This window comes from Triturus cristatus, chromosome 7 (assembly GCF_964204655.1).
Source record: "Triturus cristatus chromosome 7, aTriCri1.1, whole genome shotgun sequence".
Classification (NCBI taxonomy): domain Eukaryota; kingdom Metazoa; phylum Chordata; class Amphibia; order Caudata; family Salamandridae; genus Triturus; species Triturus cristatus.
The window spans coordinates 139,232,911-139,259,257 of record NC_140590.1 but is presented as its reverse complement, the minus strand read 5'-3'; the positions used below and the strand labels follow the sequence as shown (position 1 = coordinate 139,259,257).

At 40.4% G+C, this 26,347-nt stretch overlaps 1 protein-coding gene across 1 annotated transcript in view; it reads left to right on the top strand.

Annotated features, from left to right (window-relative positions):
• Window positions 1-26,347, top strand: part of LOC146809047 (uncharacterized) — a 523,889-nt gene that overhangs the window by 395,463 nt on the left and 102,079 nt on the right. Inside the window, exons 18-19 of the mRNA XM_085615855.1 lie at window positions 6,769-11,486; window positions 24,104-24,236. Of these exons, the coding sequence (XP_085471981.1) occupies window positions 6,769-11,486; window positions 24,104-24,236 (4,851 nt within the window). The remainder of the gene's footprint in view (window positions 1-6,768; window positions 11,487-24,103; window positions 24,237-26,347) is intronic.

The window sequence follows — 26,347 nt, the reverse complement described above, 5'->3', positions numbered from 1 at the left end:
TCTTGTGTCCATATGTTTTGTCTCCTTTTCTGAGTTCCCCCACGGTCTATACCTGATACCGGGTATGTGTCTGCTCCTCTTCCTTGTGTCTGTTTAGCTTCTGCTGTTTTGTCCTTGTCTGCCTTTTCAAACCTTTTAATGCTACTTGAGTCTTCATCTGTTCTTATTGTGAGACTAGCCTGGCCTGTTGCTGCCTTATTTATCCTGACCAAGCAGAAAATTTGATATACCTTGGTGGTCTGCTGTTTCGTTAATGAAGCTATTTTGTTTCGTGCTTTCCTGTCACGTTTTTTTTGTTTCCGTTTTGTTATATGCTATAATAAATGTTAAGCCTGAGGCATCACCTGCTCCCAGCTGAGTGGGTGTGTGTGTGATGTCAGCTCCTGATGTCACAGTTGGAATGTTATAATTCAACTGGAGGAGACTGACTGATGGTGAAGGTGGTTGGCAGTTCAAGAGCTGTGTAATTGTCTACTTCGATAAATTTCACTTTACTTCAACCTGCTCCTGAGTGAATTACTACAGAAATTTGGCGACGACTCTCCATGGACAATCCCACGCTTGACAAAACTATTAAGGTTGCTAAAAGTATTGAGACCTCCCAAGTTTCACTAAAGGAACTTGAAGATAAACCAGTCGATAAAGTTAATTTTGTTGGGGGTGCAAAGAAAGATAAGGGCAAAGTAGGTAGAAACACCACTAAGAATTTTTCAAATATCAAATCAGATATAGCTATACCTAACAATGTATGTCTGCGTTGTGGTAATGCATCACATGTCAAGGGAGGGAAATGTCCTGCTTTAAATTCAATTTGTAATTACTGTAAGAAAATGGGACATTTTAAAACTGTCTGCCTCAAAAAGAAATTTCAAAAAAAGTTGATAGCTTGTGTTGTAGAATCTGCTGATGAGTCAGATGAAGAAATTGTTTCTGTCGTTCATGATGAAGGTTCTGTTCATGAAACATCCATACCTCTCACTGGTGACCCTTCATGCTGTGTTGATCCGGTTGTTGAAATAGTAGTGGGTGATAAGAAACTTAATCTTCTTGTGTATTCTGGGGCTAGAATCACAATGATAACCCAGAAGCTATTTTATGAAACCTGGGGAAATAGAGAATTATTCCCTCCTGATAGATCACCGGTTTCTTATGAAGGACGGAAAATTGATCTCTTGGGTTTCATTGAAGATTTTTTAATTTTCAAGGGAAGGAAAATCAAGGGGAAAATATATGTAGCAGTCAAGGGTTTGAACATTCTAGGGTGGTTTCACCAGGGCCTTTTTGGCATGATTTTAAAACCAGGAACTAAAGAGCAAGTCATGTTAGTCACCTGTGAAGGAGTGTGTACTAAGTGGAAAAATGAATTTCCTTCTGTCTTTAGTAACAAACTGGGTAAGATCACAGGATTCAAACATAAAATTATTGTTAAAGATGGAGCTATCCCTGTCAAGCATAAGCTTAGAGGGGTTCCTTTTAGTGTTCGAGAAGATCTCGACAAAGAACTTCGTTCACTTTGCGATAAAGGAATTAATGAGCCCACAGAGTCCTCTCTCTGGTTGTCTCCCCTTGTTGTTGCTTGAAAAAGGGATGGGCAGCTGCGTGTGTGTGTGTGGACCTCAGGTCACTCAACAAAGAGATCTGGGTTGATTCCCACCCTTTGCCCAGAATATCTGACCTGTTCACTAGTATCAAAGGTGCTTGTGTGTTTTCAAAATTAGACTTGGCTAGTGTCTATCATCAGATAGAATTGCATCCTGATTCTTGTTCTCTAACTGCTTTTGTATCCCCTCTTGGTACGTTTCGGTATCGGAGAATGCCGTTTGGGTTAGCCTCCGTGGCGTCAGTATTCCAGAGGGTTATGCAAAACATGTTAAGAGGTGTTGAAGGAGTGATTGTCTTTCAAGATGATGTCCTTATTTATGCTAAGGATAACGACTCACATGATGCTATCATCAGACAGGTTCTTGAAATTTTCAAGAAAAGTGGAGTTGTACTTAAAACTGAGAAGTGTAAGTTTTCCTGTAGCGAGGTTGAATATCTTGGACATTTGTTGACTCACGAGGGTATCAAGCCTAGGCAGGGTCTGGTTGATGCTTTTTTGGAGGCCCCAGTACCGAAAGATAAGAAAGGAGTTAAATCTTTATTAGGTCTTCTAGCAAAACTACTCTAGATTTATTCCAAATTATGCATCGATAGTCAGACCCATTAGCAATTTACTCAAGTTTTCGAGAAAGTTTTTGTGGTGTGCGGAATGTGATCAGGCATTTAAGGAAGGTAAAGATGTGTTAAAAAAAAGTGATGCTCTTACTCCATTTGATCCTGACCTACCATGCTGTATAACTGTCGATGCTAGTCAGAGAGGTTTGGGTGCCATGCTTACACAAAAGAATGGCAAGGTGGAGAATACTGTTGCATTTGCTTCAAGGGTGCTCAGGAGTGCTGAAACACAGTATTCTGTGATTGAGAGGGAACTTCTTGCTTGTTTGTGGGCTATAGACAAATATCGACCTTATGTATGGGGAAGACGTTTCGATTTGCTAACTGATCACAAGCCTTTAGTTGCTATATTGTCCGCTGGCCCCAGTAAGTGTTGCACTCCAAGAATTACGAGGATGGTTAGCAAACTTCTTCAATATCAATTTGAGGTTTTTCATATTTCTGGGGCTAAGAATACTAGAGCTGATTTTTTATCTCGTTTTCGTCAGAGCAGTGGACATTGTGAAGGGACCAGTTTTCAAGACTTAAATGATGAAGATAATGAAGATTGTTTAGTGGCTTCAATAGATATTCCCATTCTTGCAGTCGGTTCTGAATCTGATTGGAGGGCAGCATTGTTGGGTGATTGTCTCCTTCAAGAAGTATGCCAGTTTGTTAGGAATGGGTGGCCAAAAGAAAAATCTTTGTCTACATCATTACAACCTTATTGGAAGGTGGAGTCAGAGATTTCAGTAGAAGACGGTTTATTGATGAGATGTGATAAGCTTATACCACCTCACTCTTTGAGGGTCAACAATTAAAGAGGCTCACGAGGGACACCTGGGGATCACTCTCACTAAACGACGAGTCCGACAAGACTTTTGGTGGCCTAGCATGGATGTTGAGATCTCTACAATGGTTGAAAACTGTCCGGTGTGTCAGACATCAGAAAAAACCTTGAAAGTGACCACGCCACCTTTACACCCTATTGAATGTCCTTCAGGGCCATGGGTTAAAATAGGTATTGACATCATGGGACCTTATGAGATACTTCCTCTGGGAATGAAATACATTTTAGTAGTGATGGACTATGCATCAAAGTAGCCGGAAATCAAAGTAGTCAGGGAGGCTAGTTCTTCATGCCTTGTCAAGTTTCTCAAGGACATATTTTTGAGGGAAGGGTTTCCACAATTCCTAGTTTCTGATAATGGGACCCAATTTCTGAGTGAAGAGTTTGAATCCTTTTTAACGCTAAGTGGCATTAAACATCTCAAAAGCTCACTTTATCATCCACAAACCAATGGCCTCGTTGAGAGAATGAATAGGGTTGTAGGTGAGTGTGTCAAGTGGGCAGTTAATGGGAGACATGATGTATACAAGGCTCTCGAGAGTATGTTGTGGTTCTATAGGACCACACCACATTCATCTACAAAGGTCTCTCCTTTTGAGATACTAAGAGGTAGAAAAGCTAATACAAGTTTCCGCCCAGGATGGATGGGTAAATGGGTGAAATCGTTGTGTGATGTTGATGCTCTTATGGAAAAAGTCAAGGTCAATTCTGATATTGCACAGGGAAAAGAGAAAACATGGTTTGACAACAAGAAAAGTGTAAAATTTGTTGCTCTTTCAGTGGGTGATTTTGTACGTATTAAGAGTCCTGTGCACACCAAGAAAGGGTATTGTAAGTTTGGAGATCCTGTCAAGGTCATTCGTATTTACAATAATGCTGCCCAGGTTGAAGGGGGTTGTTGGTGGAATTTGTCTAGACTAATTAAAACAAGATCATGTTCTATTTCTAAAGATTCAAGTTTGACGAGTAAAGTACACACCACTTTCAAGCCTTCTGCTGGACAACGTAGAAAGAGTTCTAGAGTCCGGGTGGTTCCTCATAGGTTTCGTGATTAAGAGTTTTTTTTTTAGGTTTTATTTATTGTATAATATGATTTTGTTTTATGTTAGTTTTAGTTATCCAGGAGAAAAGGAGGTATGTTATATGCTATAATAAATGTTAAGCCTGAGGCATCACCTGCTCCCAGCTGAGTGGGTGTGTGTGTGATGTCAGCTCCTGATGTCACAGTTGGAATGTTATAATTCAACTGGAGGAGACTGACTGATGGTGAATGTGGTTGACAGTTCAAGAGCTGTGTAGTTGTCTACTTCAATAAATTTCACTTTACTTCAACCTGCTCCTGAGTGAATTACTACACGTTTTTATCCAGGTTTGATACTTCATCGCTTTCCGATGTCTGGTCTTGAATTTCGGCTTTTCGATGAGCCGGACTAGGTTGAACTTGCATATCTTCTGATTTAAGTTCAGTTTTGGATTGTTTGAGCTCCTCTTTTGTTGGAGGCTTACAGAGTTGCAAGGTATTAACTATATACTTTTTTTGAACTTCAACTTTAATGTCTCTCGCTTCCATATTTGATTTATTGAATGATATTATCTGTTCTAATAGTTTTTTTAAAAGACTCAATTTGTCAATAATGGGGCTGCAAGCACACTGGACCGAGTATTTGGATTGAACTCATGAAATAAAGTTATTCATGTTGCCCAGTTTTGTGTTAATTCCTGCAATTTGTAGTACTATGATATTCATTAAGTCATTTTGAATGTCCATTTTATCTGTTTGCATATTGAATGCATTTGTTGTTGTCTGTAACGTTTGTATTAAAGGTTTGAAAAGCTCTAAAAGGCTACTTTGATCATTCAGTATCTCTCCTTGTAGAAGCTGTGTTTTTGTTTCTCGATTGAACATTTGATTTTGATTAAATGAATAACTAGTATCATGAGTTAGCCTAAAGGAGTTATTGTTGTTATTTGTTTGAGTGGTTTTTAAGCCTTGTAGGTCTGTATTATCTTTTAAATTATCATTGTGCATTTCCCCCGTCGGGGCGCTTGGTTCGATGACGGACATTTGTATAGAGTCTTTGGTTGACACAGACCTAGGAGCATTCAGCCATGGGTCAATCAGACCTTCAAGGTCATATTGGACCTGTGCTGCTATTTTTAGCCTTGATGTCGTCTCGTTATTTTTTGCAAACTTAGGGGTGGAGGACGACTAGTTTTCTTGAGGTATTTTAAAGTTTGTTTTAGGGGAGTTGGGTTTTTTCCCACGTTCGAGCTCTTTTAGGCCATACATAGTGGTCCCGCATAGGGAACACACATAGTGACCCCCACGCACAGACACAAAAATACCTGTTTTTTGTCTTAAAAATAAAAATTTGCAAGTTGGGAGTTTGTTTCTTGAAGACAAAAAGAGTTTGCTAAACAGGCACAACAAACATAACACTTGCTCAGCAAAGTTCAGTGCCTTCAGTTGAGCCACTGCACCAACAGCACCACTGAAGGCACAGAGACCCTCGCCTGCTCATTGGACTCTCTATGGTAAATGATCTGCTACCAGGGGAGCGGAGGGATGAGCCTCTGTTGACCTGGGTGTAGGGTGTAAATGATCCTGCTAATGATACCACAAGCAGCCTCCATAATTTTGTGAAGTAAATGAGGGATGGGTGTAGTGGCGGCTAGCATCTGCTGGTGGGGGGGTGAATGCCCTTGCAAAATGAAATTAAAAAGACTTACCTTACACCTACCTCGGCTCAGGAGCTCTTCTTTTTACGATGCCTTCCGGAACTGGATGCTGGATGCTCTCATGGTGTGAAAGCAGTGCCAGGATTATTGGGAGCGGTCTTGCTCGGCGCTCCACATCGCCCTGAAGGCCTGCACTTGCTCCAACCCAGCTATCTCAAGACAGCTGGGTTAGAGGTTTCAAATTGTGCATGTCTGGCTGGCTGTGGCAAGAGGGACATGCACACTTTAAAAAGTGCATGGCCAGCCCACCCTCCTTCCTGCTGCTGTCACTCAGCAGCAGCCCCGCCACTGTCTTGAAGCTCTGTTTGGGATGGGGGGGTGAAATATAAAATGATAATAAATTACCATTTTATTTTCAATTCGGGGGCTTTGAGGGGGAATTTAAGTGGGGCGACACTCCTCCGCTACTAAGTAGGAGCTGCCCCTGGATGGCTGCATAGCATATCATTTTCAAGTATTGTCAAGCTAAACATATATATTTGGTAAAGTCACAAAATCAATATTTGTGACAGCGAGAATGGGAGTGTGGGCAAAGATTGACCAAATTACTTTGCACCATTTGTGGTAGCGACCCAAACATGTTTTGATGACCAATAATGTTGCACTTAATTTACAGCAACATTATTCATGCTATGTTTCTTGCATATTCTATAGAGAACAAAGTTAACTGGTTTTAGACCAGACTTTTACTTACATTTCAAAATTAGAGCCACATTAACTGGAGTTATCACAGTCACTGGCAATCATGGTGTTAAATTAGTTTTCCCGGTTTTAGCCCAGTTGAAAATCTTTATGTAATGTGGCCTGTCAGTTTAGAAGAAAACATATTGTATTCATTCTTTACACAGAAAATGGTGCTGAAAGTTAATCTATTGTGTAATAAGGAGCATGATATAAAATGTCAAATGGTTACCATGTGTCACATGCATATAAAAAATATATTTTTCTTGTTTAATCCTGAGATAATTTGATTTATGTTTCAGGATTCACAAGTGGTACAGCAATATGCATCAGATTTACAAACTAGAAACACAGAGTCAAAGTCAGAGGCTGAGGAACATGAGCGAGAGTCTGAAGCACAACAGACAGATTCTAAGGTAGAGTCAGAAGGAGAGCCCGAAGGAAGAGAGGCAGAAGAAGAAACAGAAAAAGTGCCAGAAGAAAGAGAGCCAGAAGAAAAAGAAGATCCTGAAGAAGAGCCAGAAGAAAGAGGGCCGATAGAAGGAGAGCCAAATGAAGCAGAGTCAGAAGAAGAGCCAGAAGGAGAGCCAGAAGAAGAAACAGAAGAAGAGCCAGAAGAAAAGTCAGAAGACTATTCAGAAGAAAGAGAGCTAGAAGAAGAAGAGCTAGAGGAAGAACCAGAAAAAGAGCCAGAAGAAGAGTCAGAAGGATATTCAGAAGAACTTGAGCAGGAAGAAGAAGAGCTACAGGAAGAATCAGAAGAGAGAGAGCCAGAAGAAGAGGAGCTAGAGGAAGAACCGGAAGAAGAGACAGAAGCAGAGTCAGCAGAAAGAGAGCTAGATGAAGGGGAGCCAGAAAAAAAAGAAGATCCTGAAGAAGATATGGAATTAAGAGAGCCAGTAGATGGAAAGCCAAATGAAGCAGAGTCAGAAGAAGAGCCAGAAGAAGTGCCAGAAGGAGAGCCAGAACTAAGGAAGCCAGAAGATGAGCCAGAAGAAGAAGAGCTAGAAGAAGAACCAGAAGAAGAGACAGAAGAAGAGCCAGCTGAAAGAGGGCCAAAAGAAGGAGAGCCAGAAGATGGACCACAAGAAGAGCTACAAGAAAGAGAGCCAGGAAAAGAACCAGAAGAAGAGCCAGAAGAAAGAGATCCAGGAGAAGAACCAGAAGAAAAGTCAGAAGGATATACAGAAGAAAGAGAGCCAGAAGAAGAAGAGATAGAGGAAGAACCAGAAGAAGAGACAGAAGCAGAGTCAGAAGGATATTCAGAAGAAAGAGAATCAGATGAAGAAGAGCTAGAGGAAGAACCGGAAGAAGAGACAGAAGCAGAGTCAGAAGAAAGAGAGCCAGAAGAAGAGCCAGGAGAAGGACCAGAAGAAGTGACAGAAGAAGAGCCAGAGGAAAGAGTGCCAAAGGGAGAGTCAGAAGATGAACCACAAGAGGAGCCAGAAGAAAGTGAGCCAGGAGAAGAACCAGAAGAAGAGCCAGAAGAAGTGCCAGAAGGATATTCAGAAGAAAGAGAGCCAGAAAAAGAGCTAGAGAAAGAACCAGAAGAAGAGACAGAAGCAGAGTCAGAAGAAAGAGAGTCAGAAGACGAACCACAAGAAGAGCCAGAAGAAAGAGAGCCAGGAGAAGAACCGGAAGACAAGTCAGAAGGATATTCAGAAGAAAGAGAGCCAGAAGAAGAAGAGCTAGAAGACGAACCAGAAGAAGAGACAGAATCAGAGTCAGAAAGATATTCAGAAGAAAGAGAGCCAGAAGAAGAAGAAGAGACAGAAGCAGAGTCAGAAGGATATTCAGAAGAAAGAGAACCAGATGAAAAAGAGTTAGAGGAAGAACCAGAAGAAGAGACAGAAGCAGAGTCAGAAGGATATTCAGAAGAAAAAGAGTCAGATGAAGAAGAGCTAGAGGAAGAACCAGAAGAAGAGACAGAAGCAGAGCCAGAAGAAAGAGAGCCAGAAGAAAAAGAAGATCCTGAAGATGAGCCAGAAGAAAGAGGGCCAGTAGAGGGAGAGCCAAATGAAGCAGAGTCAGAAGAAGAGCCAGAAGGAGAACCAGAAGTAAGAAAGCCAGAAGAAGAGTCAGGAGAAGGACCAGAAGAAGTGACAGAAGACGAGCCAGAGGAAAGAGTGCCAAAGGGAGAGTCAGGAGATGAACCACAAGAAGAGCCAGAAGAAAGTGAGCCAGGAGAAGAACCAGAAGAAGAGCCAGAAGAAGTGTCAGAAGGATATTCAGAAGAAAGAGAGCCAGAAAGAGAGCTAAAGGAAGAACCAGAAGAAGAGACAGAAGCAGAGTCAGAAGAAAGAGAGTCAGAAGATGAACCACAAGAAGAGCCAGAACAAAGAGAGCCAGGAGAAAAACCGGAAGACAAGTCAGAAGGATATTCAGAAGAAAGAGAGCCAGAAGAAGAAGAGCGAGAGGAAGAGCCAGAAGAAGAGACAGAAGCAGAGTCAGAAGGATATTCAGAAGAAAGAGAGCCAGATGAAGAAGAGTTAGAGGAAGAACCAGAAGAAGAGACAGAAGCAGAGTCAGAAGAAAGAGAGTCAGAAGACGAACCACAAGAAGAGCCAGAAGAAAGAGAGCCAGGAGAAGAACCGGAAGACAAGTCAGAAGGATATTCAGAAGAAAGAGAGCCAGAAGAAGAAGAGCTAGAAGACGAACCAGAAGAAGAGACAGAATCAGAGTCAGAAAGATATTCAGAAGAAAGAGAGCCAGAAGAAGAAGAAGAGACAGAAGCAGAGTCAGAAGGATATTCAGAAGAAAGAGAACCAGATGAAAAAGAGTTAGAGGAAGAACCAGAAGAAGAGACAGAAGCAGAGTCAGAAGGATATTCAGAAGAAAGAGAGTCAGATGAAGAAGAGCTAGAGGAAGAACCAGAAGAAGAGACAGAAGCAGAGCCAGAAGAAAGAGAGCCAGAAGAAAGAGAGCCAGAAGAAAAAGAAGATCCTGAAGATGAGCCAGAAGAAAGAGGGCCAGTAGAGGGACAGCCAAATGAAGCAGAGTCAGAAGAAGAGCCAGAAGGAGCACCAGAAGTAAGAAAGCCAGAAGAAGAGTCAGGAGAAGGACCAGAAGAAGTGACAGAAGACGAGCCAGAGGAAAGAGTGCCAAAGGGAGAGTCAGGAGATGAACCACAAGAAGAGCCAGAAGAAAGTGAGCCAGGAGAAGAACCAGAAGAAGAGCCAGAAGAAGTGTCAGAAGGATATTCAGAAGAAAGAGAGCCAGAAAGAGAGCTAAAGGAAGAACCAGAAGAAGAGACAGAAGCAGAGTCAGAAGAAAGAGAGTCAGACGATGATCCACAAGAAGAGCCAGAACAAAGAGAGCCAGGAGAAGAACCGGAAGACAGGTCAGAAGGATATTCAGAAGAAAGAGAGCCAGAAGAAGAAGAGCGAGAGGAAGAGCCAGAAGAAGAGACAGAAGCAGAGTCAGAAGGATATTCAGAAGAAAGAGAGCCAGATGAAGAAGAGTTAGAGGAAGAACCAGAAGAAGAGACAGAAGCAGAGTCAGAAAAAAGAGAGCCAGAATATGAACCACAAGAAGAGCCAAAAGAAAGAGAGTCAGAAGAGCCAGAAGAAGTGACACAAGAAGAGCCAGAGGAAAGAGGGCCAAAAGAAGGAGAGCCAGAAGACAAACTACAAGAAGAGCCAGAAGAAAGTGACCCAGGAGAAGAACCAGAAGAACTGCCAGAAGAAGTGTCAGAAGGATATTCAGAAGAAAGAAAGCCACAAGAAGAAGAGCTAGAGGAACAACCAGAAGAAGAGACAGAAGCAGAGTCAGAAGAAAGAGAGCCAGAAGACGAACCAGAAGGAAGAGAGCCAGGGGAAGATCCAGAAGAAGAACCAGAAAAAAGAGAGCTAGGAGAAGAACCAGAAGAAGAGCTAGAAGAAAGAGAGCTAGGAGAAGAACCAGAAGAAAGAGAGCTAGGAGAAGAATCAGAAAAAAAGGCAGAAGACTATTCAGAAGAAAGAGAGCCAGAAGAAGAAGAGACAGAGGGAGAGCCAGAAGAAGAGACAGAAGCAGAGTCAGAAGAAAAAGAGCCAGAAGAGTCAGAAGAAAAAGAATATCCTGAAGAAGAGCCAGAAGAAAGAGGGCCAGTTGAAGGAGAGCCAAATGAAGGAGAGTCTGAAGACGAGCCAGAAGGAGAGCCAGAAGTAAGAAAGCCAGAAGTAGAGCCAGAAGAAGGACCAGAAGAAGAGCCAGAGGAAAGAGGGCCAAAAGAAGGAGGGTCAGAAGACAAACTACAAGAAGAGTCAGTAGAAAGTGAGGCAGGAGAAGAACCAGAAGAAATGTCAGAAGGATATTCAGAAGAAATAGAGCCAATAGAAGAAGAGCTAGAGGAAGAACCAGAAGAAGAGACAGAAGCAGAGTTAGAAGAAAAAGAGCCAGAAAACAAACCACAAGTAGAGTCAGAAGAACAAAGAGAGCCAGGAGAAGAACCAGAAGACAAGTCAGAAGGATATTCAGAAGAAAGAGAACCAGAAGAAGAACAGCCAGAGGAAGAGCCAGAAGAAGAGACAGAAGCAGAGTCAGAAGGATATTCAGAAGAAAGAGAGCCAGATGAAGAAGAGTTAGAGGAAGAACCAGAAGAAGAGACAGAAGCAGAGTCAGAAAAAAGAGAGCCAGAATATGAACCACAAGAAGAGCCAAAAGAAAGAGAGTCAGAAGGAGAGCAAGAAGTAAGAGAGCCAGAAAAAGGGGAGCCAGAAGAAGAAGAGCTAGAGAAAGAAGACAATCCAGAAGAAGAGACCAAAGGAGAGCCAGATGAAAGAGAGTCAAAAGAAGGAGAGTCAGAAGAAGAAGACAATCCTGAAGAAGAGCCAGAAAAAAGAGATCCAATTGAAGGAGTGCCAAATGAGGCAGAGCCAGAAGTCGACCCAGAAGAAGAGCCAAGAGAAAGAGAGCTAAAAAAAGGACAGCCAGAAGAAGAGACAGAAGAAGAACCAAAAGAAGAGCCAGAAGAGGAAGAGGCAGTGATGAGCTACCAGATGAACCAGAATATGAACCAGAGCGTGAGGGAGAACCAAAGGTAATATCTTGTTAATTTTCTTCATCAAAGCACAGACTTGTTCAGACCTGTTTTTATTTTTCTCATACTGTATCATCACTCCGGTGATCAGTGTTCTACTGCACAATCAGTAGAAGAAATTGCCAATAAATATTTTTTTTTTAATCAAATACACGTTTTAGGAGCAAAAACCATACTTCTGTGATTGTTAAAAGAAAGTATATGTTGTATAACTGCAAATTTGTTTTATTGTATAAGACAAGGGATGCCCATTTTCTACTAACTGCCGCAACTTTAAGGTGTGTGCATGTACATAGTGGCTCCGATACATTTTTTATACATACACAGGTGCAGACATACTGTTACTATAGCTCACCAGGCTTTTTTGGAAGGCATACAGTATTATTTTGTGATTACCAAATTTGTCAGAATAAACATTCATGATAGTGTAAGCATCTTGGATGCATATTATTTATGAACATCTGCAGAATGCTAGAAAAACACTGCAACAAGACCTGTTCCCATTAGCATGTTGATTATAGGGGGAAACGGACAGGAGAACTAGGTCAAAACAATTAGTAGATAGTGATTCCCTAAAGGTGAGTTTTTTTAAATACTTTGTTTAGGTAGCCAAAGTTTGCTGAGTTGTCAGGAATACCCTTCTGTCTTCTCAGAGCTTAACACATATTCCACAATGCATGTTTTTGCCAAATAGCCTAAATTGATTCATTTGATGTATGAACTGGAATGTATGATCTAAGAGCAGTTACTTGTTGGATTGTAGTGAAGAGCAGTGGAGTTTAGCTATTGTGGGACCAACTAATTGTAGATTTTGAAAATGTAATACAGTATTTTAAAAACAGTTCACAGATTAATGAGGAGCACTGCAGTGCCTATGAAGTATCTGATGTCTAGTCTTATAATTGTGTCCTTGATTTTGCAGTCATTGAAGTTTGGTAGGATATTTTCATGTGAGGATAAAGTAGCCTATTTTGCAATTGCCTAGTCTGTAGTAATCTATTGTTGATGGGGGAGCAAGAATATCAGTTGTTTTAGCCTTTTAGTCGATAGGCCACTTTCCAATTGATTTAATTCATAGTTAATGCAAAGCTCTAAAACCAGAATCTGACATCTTAGATCACTGTGGAGGGAGTAGGAAAATATTATAATGAGAGAAGACTAGCACCACATCAGAGATGTCTACTAGTGCGATCAGGGAATGAAAGTGCAGAGGACTTTTTTATCAGTCAAAGTCATGTTTCTCCAATTGTGTAAAAGCCTTTAATTGGGACACATAAGCATTATTAGTATATTGGAATGTTGAGAGCTTCAGTGAAGAGATTCAAGTGGCTGTAAGGTTTTATTATGTCAGTCTTAGATCTATGGCTAGCAATGAGGTACAAATGGCCATAAGGAGAAGGGTGAACAAGGAGACAGGTATTCAATTTGCTGATGTCAGGCAAGTCCACTTTTTTCCAAACTTAAGGGCTGAGGGCTTGATTGGCTTAGCAAATGAAAGAAATGAGGACAAAATGAATATTCCTCTCGTATTCTGTAACTTTGACACCATGTCAAAGGGGCCCACAATTCGAAAGGGCAGAAGACTAGGTTAGTGCTGCTGCCTACATGGCAAAATAAGAAATTGGTGGATTTGGCATCATCGAGCTGTTTTTAATTTTGTCTCATCCACAACTGGATCTCAGAAGGGCAACCTAATTAATAGATGACTGCCCTCCATGGAGTTTGATGTAAAGTCCAGTGTTTTTAAAACTTTCACCTTGGTTATGGATTACGCTGGCAGGATCCCTGACAGTATATCGAGAAAAAAATATATCATGTGGAAAAAATATTGTGTCAAAAGTATCGAGGATGACAATATCGAGAAGGTAAGTGCAAATAGGTAAGTAAAGATTTACCATTCTTACTTACACACCTATGTCCCTTGAAGATATATATAGTTTAGATACATACATGTGGATTTATATACCGTAAAACTTTGCTTACCTATATAAACTTACCTTCACAATACTTTTCTCTTTGATATTTTTGACACAATATTTTTGTCCTTAGGATATTTTTTCTCCGGTATTAAGTTGAAACACCTGCTGGCCAGAGGTCTCATGCAGCAACTGAACAATAGTGTGGCAGTTATAGATCCATGTTGTACATCAAAAACGTTTAACACGGAAGAGGACATTTTGACTTTAAAAATCTACTCAAAGATGACGGCAGAAAGCGAAATCAGTACCGCCTTTCTGATTCCACAGTTCTGGTCAAGTCTAACAAGAAAGAACTCGTGTTCAATAATAAAGAACATCTCCGATAGGTGAAGGAGAGCATCGCAGCCTCAGCCACCAGCCTTGGAACGTCCTTCAGTCATCTCTGACTATAGGTTGTTCACTCTCACGACCTATTTTTACATTTCTGAGACTCAGGGTAAAATTGTAATTGTGATATGGACAGTAATCTCTAAGTACATGGAAACGAAATCGAAACAAATTTGAGTTTGTTACCCAACTCTGCAGCCACTGCAGACATTAAAAATAAAAAATTTATATATATATATATATATATATATATATATATATATATGTCGCTTCGTCTCCGTAAGCAGCTGTCATTTTCTACTGCCATAAACCAGAGTGCAGACCACAGAGTCCGTGTTGCCATTCAAGATTTATTCAGCCACAGCTAACACGGTCGGCATGACGCGTTTCGAACCTTGATATATATATCACACTCTTCCGTGCATTGCAGGATTGCCTCCAGAGACGGACACAATAATTTATTGCTCCTCACCAGTCGCCATTATGCGTTTCGGCTCGCTTGAGCCTTGATCATATGACAGTGGTGAGCAAATTTAGAGTGTCGCTGGTGTTGAGGGTGCTCTGTAAATGAGCTGCCATCCACCTAAACTTGGGAACTACCCAGAGTTCTCTCCTTCTTTTTTGCATAATTTATGCGTCACTCTATGCCTGCAAGGGTATTGTTTTGATGTATACTGGGTGCTCCCTTTTTTCTGGACAAAGCTAAACCTCTCTGAAGAGCTGTAATGACAGCGAAACACGTGTCAGGGGTTGCTTTTATTCATTTCAGGTTGGCTTTAATGGTATTTTACCAATCCAAAGCTATAATACTGTGCCTGGAGTGATAAATGGCTTTTGACATTTTACAGCTCGGCGTGGATAGCACTGTGCTAATCCTATGCTTATAGACTTTGCTGCACAAATGGCAAAAGACTTTGTCCATTTCTATCTCAGCATGGATAGCATTGTGCTAATCCTATGCTTAAAAACTTTGATAGAAAAGAAGACATTTGAGGTGAGCAAATTTAGAGTGTCGCTGGTGTTGAGGGTGCGCTGTACACAGGTGCCGTCCACCTAAACTTGGGAACTACCCAGAGTTCTCTCCTTCTTTTTTGCATAATTTATGCGTCACTCTATGCCTGCAAGGGTATTGTTTTGACTTATACTGGGTGCTCCCTTGTGTCTGGACAAAGCTAAATCTCTCTGAAGAGCTGTAATGACAGCGAAACACATGTCTGGGGTTGCTTTTATTCATTTCAGGTTGGCTTGAATGGTATTTTACCAATCCAAAGCTATAATACTGTGCCTGGAGTGGTAAATGGCTTTTGACATTTTACAGTTCGGCGTGGATAGCACTGTGCTAATCCTTTGCTTAAAGACTTTGCTGCACAAATGGCAAAAGACTTTGTCCATTTCTATCTCGGCATGGATAGCATTGTGCTAATCCTATGCTTAAAAACTTTGATAGAAAAGCAGACATTTGAGGTGAGCAAATTAAGACTGTCGCTGGTGTTGAGTGTGCTCTGTACACGAGCTGCCGTCCACCTAAACTTGGGAACTACCCAGAGTTCTCTTCTTCTTTTTTGCATAATTTATGCATCACTCTATGCCTGCAAGGGTATTGTTTTGACTTATACTGGGTGCTCCCTTGTGTCTAGACAAAGCTAAACCTCTCTGAAGAGCTATAATGACAGTGAAACACGTGTCAGGGGTTACTTTTATTCATTTCAGGTTAGCTTGAATGGTATTTTACCAATCCAAAGCTATAATACTGTGCCTGGAGTGATAAATGGCTTTTGACAGTTAACAGCTTGGCGTGGATAGCACTGTGCTAATCCTATGCTTAAAGACTTTGCTGCACAAATGGCAAAAGACTTTGTCCATTTCTATCTTAGCATGGATAGCATTGTGCTAATGCTATGCTTAAAAACTTTGATAGAAAAGCAGACAATTGAGGTGAGCAAATTAAGAGTGTCGCTGGTGTTGAGGGTGCTCTGTACACGAGCTGCCGTCCACCTAAACTTGGGAACTACTCAGAGTTCTCTCCTTTTTTGCATATATATATATATATATATCCAAAACAAAGGGATCCAAATTCCGGGGCACACTATCAGCGGGTGCTCAGCATAGCGGGCCGGATCCTGGCCACGGAAAACCACATTAATTGTCCAAAGATGCGGCACTCGGGAAGGAGGTAATTTCAAACAGTGCTTTATTGTTTACACAGCTCAACCAACGCGTTTCAGCCTAACGGCCTTGGTCACGGTTAGTGAGTCCTTCTTCTATGGCACTATATATACATCCAACTAGCTGTAGTATGCCATTGTGGGAAATGTAGTGCAATCAAAACAATGTTTTGCAATTTAACTAAAAGAAAAATATATATATATTACCTACTGGCGGTTGCCAGTAGGTAGTTATAGTTAGGACCACGTTTCCATAGGAAATCCGCAACATTCTATTTTGAATAACTTTGGCGCCGGTCGAGGAATCCTTGCGAATTTTTCAAAATAGGTGGGGCGCTACGCTCCGCTCCTACCCTGAAAGTCTCGGGGGGATTCGTCAAGCGGGGGCTGAGATAAAAGGGGGGTCCCAAAACGCGTTTTTCCCATGCATTTTTCCATAGGACCTTTAGACACAGCTACAGCCCGAACGGCTGAACAGAATTACTTGAAATTTGGCAGAGAGGTAGTCCTCAGGTCAAGGAAGTGCCTTTTGTAGGTTTGGTGTAAATCTGTTCAGTAGATTCTGAGAAAATAGCCTTTAAATCAATATATATATCTGTGACAGCTTACGGTGCGCTTACGGTGCGCTTACCGTAAGCTTACCGTACGCGTACGGTGGCATGCGCGAGCGCGATTATGATTGGCTCTTAGATCTTAGTAAACATTCGAATCGGTCGAAACCAGGAAGCGGCGTCCGCCATTTTCTCTCTCGCTCTCTGAGTTGGGCAGCAAAAAAGAAGCCAAAGAATGTCTAAAGAGGCAGTTTCCTGAGATCCTAACCACCCAGCATTGATATAGGGGTCCCCAAACAACCCCCAAGCCCCAAAAAAAAATTTTTTTTTTTTTCGGAAAATCGCCGATTACGCTTACCGTACGTGTACGGTAAAAATGTTTAAATAAAATAATTATCCACATTCTCCCTACCCCGTGTGCAAATGGTGCCCGAAGTGCACCATTTGTGCATGGCATGTAACAGCTCTAAAATTACCAAAGAATACATTTCACAAAGATGGGCATAATATGTCCCCCATGTGCGCACGGTGCGCAAAGCGCATCGTGCGTACATGGCCCATCCCGCATAACGTGGGCACGCGGTGCGCTGCGCGCACCGCGTGACCACCGTGCGTGCACGGCACTAACTGCGTAAAGTGGGCGCGCGGTGCGCAAAGCGCACCGCGTGCTCACTGTGCGCGCACGGAACCAACTGCGTTAACTGGGCGCGCACGCCACGAATGGCGTAAAGTAACTTAGCATTTAAAAAAACGTACAAATTCACTGAAAAAACCATAGGTTTCACACACGTTATAGTTAGGAATTAGCATTTAAAAAACCTTGCAAATTCACTGAAAAAACCATAGGTTTCACACATGTTATAGTTAGCTGTACATTTCACTCGTAAAAAACCAATGAAATTCCCCCGTTATAGTTAGTGCAGGCAACTATAACTCACGCGACCGCAATCTTCTGCTGATGACATATGTGTCTTTATGAAAAAAAAATATTTGTAATATATGTATAGCTAAAATTTAATGGAAGAAGACATGGGCAAATAAGTGTCTAAATACAGTATTAGCATCAGCAGAGGATTGCGGTCGCGTGAGTTATAGTTGCCTGCACTAACTATAACGGGGGAATTTCATTGGTTTTTTACGAGTGAAATGTACAGCTAACTATAACATGTGTGAAACCTATGGTTTTTTCAGTGAATATATATATATATATATATCACAGTCTTCCGTGCATTGCAGGATTGCCTCCAGAGACGGACACGATAATTTATTGCTCCTCACCAGTCACCATTATGCGTTTCGGCTCGCTTGAGCCTTGATCATATGACAGTGGTAAGTTGAAACAGTGCAATATTTAAAGTGCTAGTGCCCCCATTTGAAACTCATCACGTGTGCCTTACTTCAATGAACCAGGAAGACAGACTAGAAACATTCATATTCCTGTTGTCACTATGATACAATTCTCAGATCATCACAATATTATTTTCAGTATTGAGTGAAACTCATTCCAGAATATATATATATCTTGAACATCAAGACAATAAAATCACGAGTTCATTATATGCATTGTGGCCTGTACACTGTCAGTAAAATACATTATGTTATTATACTCTGCTTTAAATGTAAGTGATTGAGCAGCGAATCGCGGGTTAATTCCCTAATGCTGAGTGTAATCTTCCTATGTTCCATATTTGCATCTGGCAACAGTGTGAGTTAATACCCAATAGTGCAAAGTGTAAACTAAAGTGCCTTTGTGTTTTTGCAAAATAAGCAAAAAAATGTGCATATAATTCCAAGTTTGATCTATTTCCTTCTCTTAAACTTGTGACGTGGTGGGATATCTTTACATATTATTTAATTTGTTCTACAATTCTTTAGTTGTTAAGTGTATCCGGTATTGATGACATCATTATTGACGATAACCATCATTTGATTTCGTTCTCTTATGGTTTCTACCACCCCTGCTATCATAAAGGACCAATGGTATTGCCCCGGCTTGTTCAAAAATGTAGAAAAGCCAAGGTCTGGAGAATTTGTGCAAAATAGCTACTGCCTGTATAAATACAATGATCACCAATAAATAAATAAGTAAATAAAGAATTAAATAAATAAATAAATATCATTTACAACAGATAAAAGGTATAAACCCAATAAAATTCTAGTGATAAATCCATAAAACTATCAATGATTCATTTATATAGTCTATTCATAATCTCCTGTTTTTTATAAATATTTGTTTAAAAAAAACGCTACCATTGTACTAAAATTTCTTCAGTCTAATGTCAAGAAGTGGGGGGATAAGAAATATAAAAGGTTTAAAAATCTAATTTTGGCTGAGATTCCATACTGGTCCTTCTGTTCCCTAGTAACAAATATATTTCATGCAATCATGTGAGACATGTATGTAAGTCTTCCATGGCATTAAGTCCCTCCGGAGGTTTTGAATCTAGCTGTAGAATGTAGCGTGTCTCTAATTTTCTTAATTTGTTTTCACGATCGCCACCTCTTCTACTGGGGGGAACTGGGTCTATCACATAATACTTCAGGTTGGAGTTATTTGATTCATAAAATTCCCTGAAGTGACCTGCCACAGGATAGGTGTTGTCGTGGCTTGTAATGGATCTCAAATGTTGCAGCACCCGTTTATGAACCGGTAATTTGGTGCAGCCTATGTACTGAAGGCCACACGGGCACAACAGGACATAGACAGCGAATTCGGTTTTACATGTCAAAAGCTTCGAAATTTTACATGTTTTGTCACTAAAGGGTGTGTAATATGTACTCTTATTTATTCCATGGGAACACGCTTTACAAGTTTTACATTTGTAAAATCCTTTGTTGGCTTTGATCCAGCTACTATTATCTACAACCTCTGCACTAGTTTTTACTAGAATATCCCTCATTGAGGGAGCCCTGCTCTAGGTGATGAACACTCTCTGCGGTAGCAGGGGTCCAATCACCGGATCACTACGTACCAGAGGCCAGTTCTGCTGGATAATCTTATCAAGTGACTTATGTTGCTTACTATAATTCATTATTAATCGGAAGTCTTCCCTATCTGAGTTGATTTGGCTTGTCACAGTTTTTATTCCTGTAGTTCTTTCCTGCAATGCCTTGTCTCTACTCCATTGCATGGATTTAATGAATGCTTTATCAATTACATTGACAGAATAGCCCCTCTGTTGGAATCGTCTTTTGCTGTCAAGTTGCGCTACCCTAAAATCTTCACTATTGCCGCAAATACGTCGCAAGCGCAGCATTTCTCCATAGGGAATGCTATTGATTAAATGTTTTGGGTGAGAACTACTTGCATGCAATGTAGAATTTCCAGCTCTTTTATTTCTAAAGAGACGAGTTTCAATTGTGTTTTTGTCAATGTAAATCTGAGTATCTAAAAATTCTATACTCGTCTTACTGATTGTTGCAGTGAATTGTAAATTAACATTGTTGACATTAATCTGCTCCACAAATTTGTTTGCTTCATCAAACGTGCCATGTCAAACCACAAACAGGTCATCGATATAACGTAACCACATTTTCACCTTGTTCTGCATATAGTAACCATGTTTTTCCATGAGGACCAGTTCCTTACACATGCCCATATGTAAACAGGCATAACTTGGTGAGAAACTGGCCCCCATGGCTACGACTCTGGTTTGTTGGTATAGTTGGCTGCTGAACATAAATATATTATTGAATAGACAAAATATAATCATTTCTATCAACATGTTGCTATGTTCCTTTGTTCTGTTGATCTCTTCATTAAATAATGTTCAACAGCTGCCAGACCGTCCGTGTGTTCAATGCTCGTGTATAGTGCGGTCACGTCTAACGCTATTAAAAGGAGATCCTCCTGTCAGACAAATGTAGAAATTTTTCTTAAAAAGTCATTTGTGTCTTTAACATAAGATGGGAGATTCTGAACAAAGCCCTGTAAATAAAAATCAATATATTTGGTTGCATGTTCCACTAGTCCATCCCTCGCACTAATAATAGGTCTCCCTGGTGGATTTGTGGGGTTTTTATGGACTTTAGGGATAAAGTACATAGTCGAGGTGGTTGGATTATCGTTCTTCATATATTTGTACTCATCTATACTGATCAGGTCTGCTCGTTTCCATCCTGAGAGTTTTTTAATAAAATTCTTTGTACGTTGCTTTAAGACTGCCAATATTGGAGCGAACATAGCAAGAGCAATCATTCAATTGGTGGAAGGCTTCTTTATTATATTCTGTCAAAGACCAAATAACAATGTTCCCACCTTTGTCACTATTGCGGATTATGATGTTCTTGTTCTTTTGCAGTTTTGTAATTAGGTTTCTGTATTGCAGATTACTTTTGTTCCAACATTTTGTTTTTGTTGTACTGTTTTATTGAGACTTTTCATTTGTGCTGTCACTGCCTCATAGAAAATATCAATAGCATCTCGGATTGCAATAGGGCTGAACGTGGACTTCAGTTTGAATGGACTTGATGGTATATCTATCACATTTTCAGTTCGTCCTAAATGTGTCGGTATTGAGTTATTCAGACTGTGTTTAATCGTATACTCATCATAAAGATCTTACATCGCTAATAAACATGATTCATCAGACTGTGATAGCACCAGTGCCCCACTAGATGTCGGTATTGTATTTGATGTTCTTTCTGTAGTAGTTTTGTTGACTATGAAATGTTTTTTTAGTTTTAATTTTTGTACCCCTTTGTAAAGATCTAATCTTGCTGAAGCATAGTCAAAATCAGTTTGTGGAGCACACATAGTCCCAATTTCAAGATGTTCTCTTCCTGTGTTGTCAAGTTGATATTAGCAAGATTAACAATGGTGTTATAATTGTCATCTAGTTCTGAGGTTTGTTCTTCCAATACCCTCTTCCTCTTTTTATGGGTGGATTTTGTTCTCCTTGTGTTTGCCTTGCGCCTCTGCCGCCGTTTGAAGTTTGCGCTTCTGGATTCCTTGACGGCCTTGGTCGTACCGTTTGGCGTCGTTCTTCGCATAAAAAATTCAATTCTTCCCCAGGCGAAGGTATGGATTTCTGACGCGCCACCGCTCCATTGCGCATTTCTGAATCGGATTCACGCCCCCCAGAACTGATATCAGATTGTGAAGTTGTAGCTGCTATTTTTTTTTCATAGATCCGCCGCCATGTTGAAAATTCTAACCATAAAAGATAAAAGGAAACATTACAGTTATGAGTCAATGAGGGAAATGGGGCGGTGACAGTAAGGATTATCCTTAAATAGAATAATCAAGCCAACTGTTTACTGCTCAGAATTAGTCATAGATTCGAGGTGCAATCATGAAAGGTGAAAGGTTTATAATAACCAGCTTTCTTACAGCAGTAATGTATCAACAACCATGAAGTGACAGAAAACCATAGATCAGGGGTCTTCAGACCATGGGGCGGGCACTATAGGGGGACTTCAAGTGATCCGGGGGGGTGAGGCAGGGGTTATCTTGCCAAGAGAAGCTTTATGCTGATATCAGTGCTTTGTTTTAAGCTGTAAAAAATGTGGGGCAGTAAGCCGCTCTGTAATGAGCCATCACTAAAAAAATTTGTCATTATGTCCTAGCTGGGACTATGTTTCAAAAGGGAATGAACTTTACATATTCATCAAAACCCCTGCCCCCATTTCTAGTAATCACACTGTGGATACTTTTCCATGTTGGTAAGGCATGCCTGACCTGAATGATATGTTTGGCAATCATGTAATTGTTTGCGTTTTAAAAAGGCAACAAAATTTAACTGCAATGTTTAAATATGTCTTGTGTTTAAATAAATCAAGACGTATTTAAACATTGTGAATTTAATAGAATATTTGTGGGGGCTTGGCTTGGCACCAGCTCAAGATGGCGTTGAAACACTGAGGCTCTGCAAGGGGTCACACGAAGAAGCCTCGGAGGAGCGGCAAATTCTCCTACTGCATTGTGCTCTCTGCCTGGAAATTATCCAGGAAGCTCTGCGATGCTGCTCGCTCCGTTTCCAGGTTTTGGAGTGTATAATTCTCTCCTTTCTGAAAATGAGCCTACCAGTCACCGGCTCCTTCAGATTTATGGTACTCTGAGGAGATTGTGCTGGACTAATTATGATGATTAATGACTGTGGCTTGGATGGGAGGATTAACCCGTAAAACAGAGGCACGTTTGGGGCTGATACTTTCTTCTGCTTGCGATATTATGTGAATGGAAGCACACATTTTCCTCTATGCTCTTTCCTATGTCTATTTTTTCATGGAGGAATTATTTAGTCATGCCATTTTCCTTGCAAGTTGCTGGCTCTTTTTTTCACTTGCTGGTTCATGCTGGGGTTGTAGTTGCTTAATTTATTGTGTTTTTGTGTCCTTGCAAGCCTTTTCTGAGGAGACTTTCTTACATATTGGTCTGCCTGAGCTTCTCCCTTTTTTTTCCTCTTCATAATTAACTTTCACAGCCTTTCATAACAGGCTTATGTGCATGGGCAGGTCACAATGAAGAAAGTGTTTTACGGGACTTTCTTCGGTCAAGTTTTCCATTTCTGCTTCAGCGCTTCGCAGTTCTTTCAAAATGAAAGGTATCTCGCCTCACAAGAGCGCTGGTGCTTCCTCTTCCTCAGTCATGTCAGCTACAGCTGTTCAGTCTTCAGCAAAGCTACACCTACAAGGCTCAAAAAAGATTCGCCGTTGCCCTCTAAGTCTCCTCCTAGTTCCTATTTAGACCTGCTTTTAGGGGAAATAAGAGCTTTACGCCACTTTATGGATGAAACAAATATTAGATTACAGGACCTTTCAGAAAGATGGAATCTTATGAAGGAGTGCATTTCTACTGTAGAGCATCAAATCTGTGATTTTAAAGACACTCCACCTAAGGCTACTCTTCAGGAGAAGGTATCTAGTCTGCGTAGATAGGTTGAAGATTTGGAAAATCACGGTCGAAGGAACAACCTTCATATTTATGGTTTGCCCGAGGGCATGGAGGGTACCAATCCTACATCATTTTTCAAACATTTCCTGCCACAGCTTTTAGGTCTTCTGGAAGGTACCTCTTTTAACATGCAATGAGCTCATAGACTTGGACATCTTCCTGAAACTCCAACCATATCTAGGAAACCTCAGGGAGTCATCCTGTGTTTCCTAGAGTATACAGAGCTAAAGCAGGTAATTACCGCTGCCAAGCAGCTTAAACATATATCTTGGTCTGTACATGATTTATTCCTCTCTCAAGATTATGCCAAAGCTCCTATGGATCGACGTTAGGAGTTCTTAAGAATGCGACCGATGCTTCGTTCTCTTGGAGCTCGATTTGGACTATTTCATCCATGCTCCTTCAAGGTCACCTACAACAATAAAACTACTGCCTATGAGGATCCATCTCACTTGAAGGAATTTCTTGCTGGTCAAAGAGGCGAGACCATGGATGTTACTGCATCCTCTTCCTTGTTCAAATGATACTACATTGTTTTGTTCTTTTTACCTCTTTCAGCATCTTATGCATTGTTTTCTTATATGATGTATGCAGCTGTATTAGATAGATGTGTTGTCATTGTTAATGTATGATTTTGATTCCTGTTGCAGCATTTGAGATGTTCCTGGTTACTACTAATTATAACCTTTTCTTCCTACAGGAGTGTTTCATCTTGTTTCATGTTCCTGACTCCCATCACTTATATTACTGCCCTTCATATGCCTCTCCTTCCTCTGGGGTCTTGCCGCTCTGTCCCTTCCCATGCCCCTCCCCCGTCTTCATCAACAGTTTATGTATGTATGATTATTATTATTATTCTCATATTCTTCTTTCTTCATTCCTTCCTCTTCTTATACTTCAACCTTTTCTCCTTCTTTACCCTATTTCATTTAATATACTTGGTCTTACTTTCTTTTTTTCATATTCTGTATTTTGTCTATGGTTAGTTAGCTTTGTTTTCTTGCCTTTAATGCATTTCTTTTTTTCCCATTAATTATGTGTCGATTTTTTACTTTTTTAAGGATATGTCTGATTGTACTTATTACACTGCTTCTTTGCAATGTTCTTGACAGTTGTTTCTTAGAATGTTAGGGGGTTAGCAAGTTTTATCGCACTTGTCTACCCTCAATGCCCACATTGCGTTTCTTCAGGAAACACACCTTAAAGAACAGGACTGTATGAAAATGCGCAGGGATTGGGTGTGAAATGTGTTTTTCTCGCCAGGCACTGGTAAAAAAAATGGCGTTCTTATTCTGTGGGGCCATAAATCGTTAAAGGTTCAAATGCTTTCACAAGAGTCAGACTCAGAGGGTAATGGTTATTACTTGCACTATCTATCAACAAAATTTCTATTATTTTGTTTAATGTGTATGGTAAAACTGCTCCTGATTGCCAGTTTTGGTCTACTGTTGCTCAGAAACTATTACAGCATTCAGATGACAATTTAATACTAACTGGGGACTGTAACCCTTGTTTTGATCCCATTGTAGATACTCACTCTTCAGCCTATTATATCCCCAATAAAACACAAAAAATATGTGTTCATGCTGTCCGTCAACGCCAGTTGATGGATGCCTGGCGATCATGCAATCCTTCCTTGAGGGAATACACTTATTTTTCTCCAGTCCATTATACCCAGTCTAGGATAGATCTTATTTTTCTCTCTCATCATTTTACTCAATCTTTACATAGTGCAGAGATTGGCACTATTCTAATCTCCGATCACACCCCAGTGTCAGTTCAGCTTGATGTTTTAACTACACGCAACTCTACTAAACGATGGAGACTCAATAACTCTCTTTTGCTGAACACTGATTTTGCATCCTCCTTCACTTTCTTCTTCCAGGAATTTTTTCAATTCAATCTTTCTGATTCTATTCCCTTTTGTACCATGTGTGATGCTTTTAGGCTTCGGTCCCAGATTTTGTTATAAATGTTGTCTCCAAGAAAAGGAAAGCTTCCAAAACTCTTTTTAAAACATTACTTCAGAACATCAAAAGTCTTGAACATATTTATTTCACATCTCGCACACAGGAATCTTTACCAAACCTTATTGCAGCTAAATTAGCTTTTAATAACGTTTCCGCTGATCTTGCCTCCTCTTATCTTCTTCAGTCTAGTGCCAAATATTATGGAGGCCAAAATAAATCTGGCAAGTTGCTAGCAAATTATCATAAAAATTAACAAAACAAGCTATTTAATTAATCTAATACAGATGACCCAGACATTTTGAACCAATTCCGCTCCTTTTGCCAATTTATATACACCTGAATATTTAACTTCAGATCAAGACATTCTCTATTATCTTTCCTCTATACAGAAATCAGATTTTTCTCATATAGATTTTTCTTCTTTAGAAACTGAACTATCGCTTTCAGAGTTACATCTTGCTATGCTTTCCCTCAAAAAGGTAAGGCCCCTGGGCCCGATGGCTTTACCGCAGAATTTTATATTCATTACTCTCATATTCTTTTACCCAAATTACTTACTTTAATCAAATCTTTTTCTGATTGCTCCATATCTTCTGGTACTTTTCTCGAAGCACTTATTTGTCTTATCCCGAAAGATGGTAAAGATTTACTTTATTGCAAAAATCACAGACCCATCTCTTTGGTCAATTTAGATTATAAACTTTTTGCCAAGGCGCTGGCCACCAGACTGCGGCCTCTTCTACCTAATCTTCTTGGGAAGGAACAATCGGGGTTTGTCTCAAGGCAATACCTATCATACTCATCTGTTCTTTGATGTCATATCTTATGCTGCTGACTTCCCTGAACCCTTGGTAGCCATTGCTTTATTAACTTGATCTCCCTCTTATACTCATCCCACAAGCTGATGGTCTTACTTCTGCTTTTTTTCCTTTGGACAGGGGATTTAGGCAGGGTTGTCCCCTGTCTGCATTTCT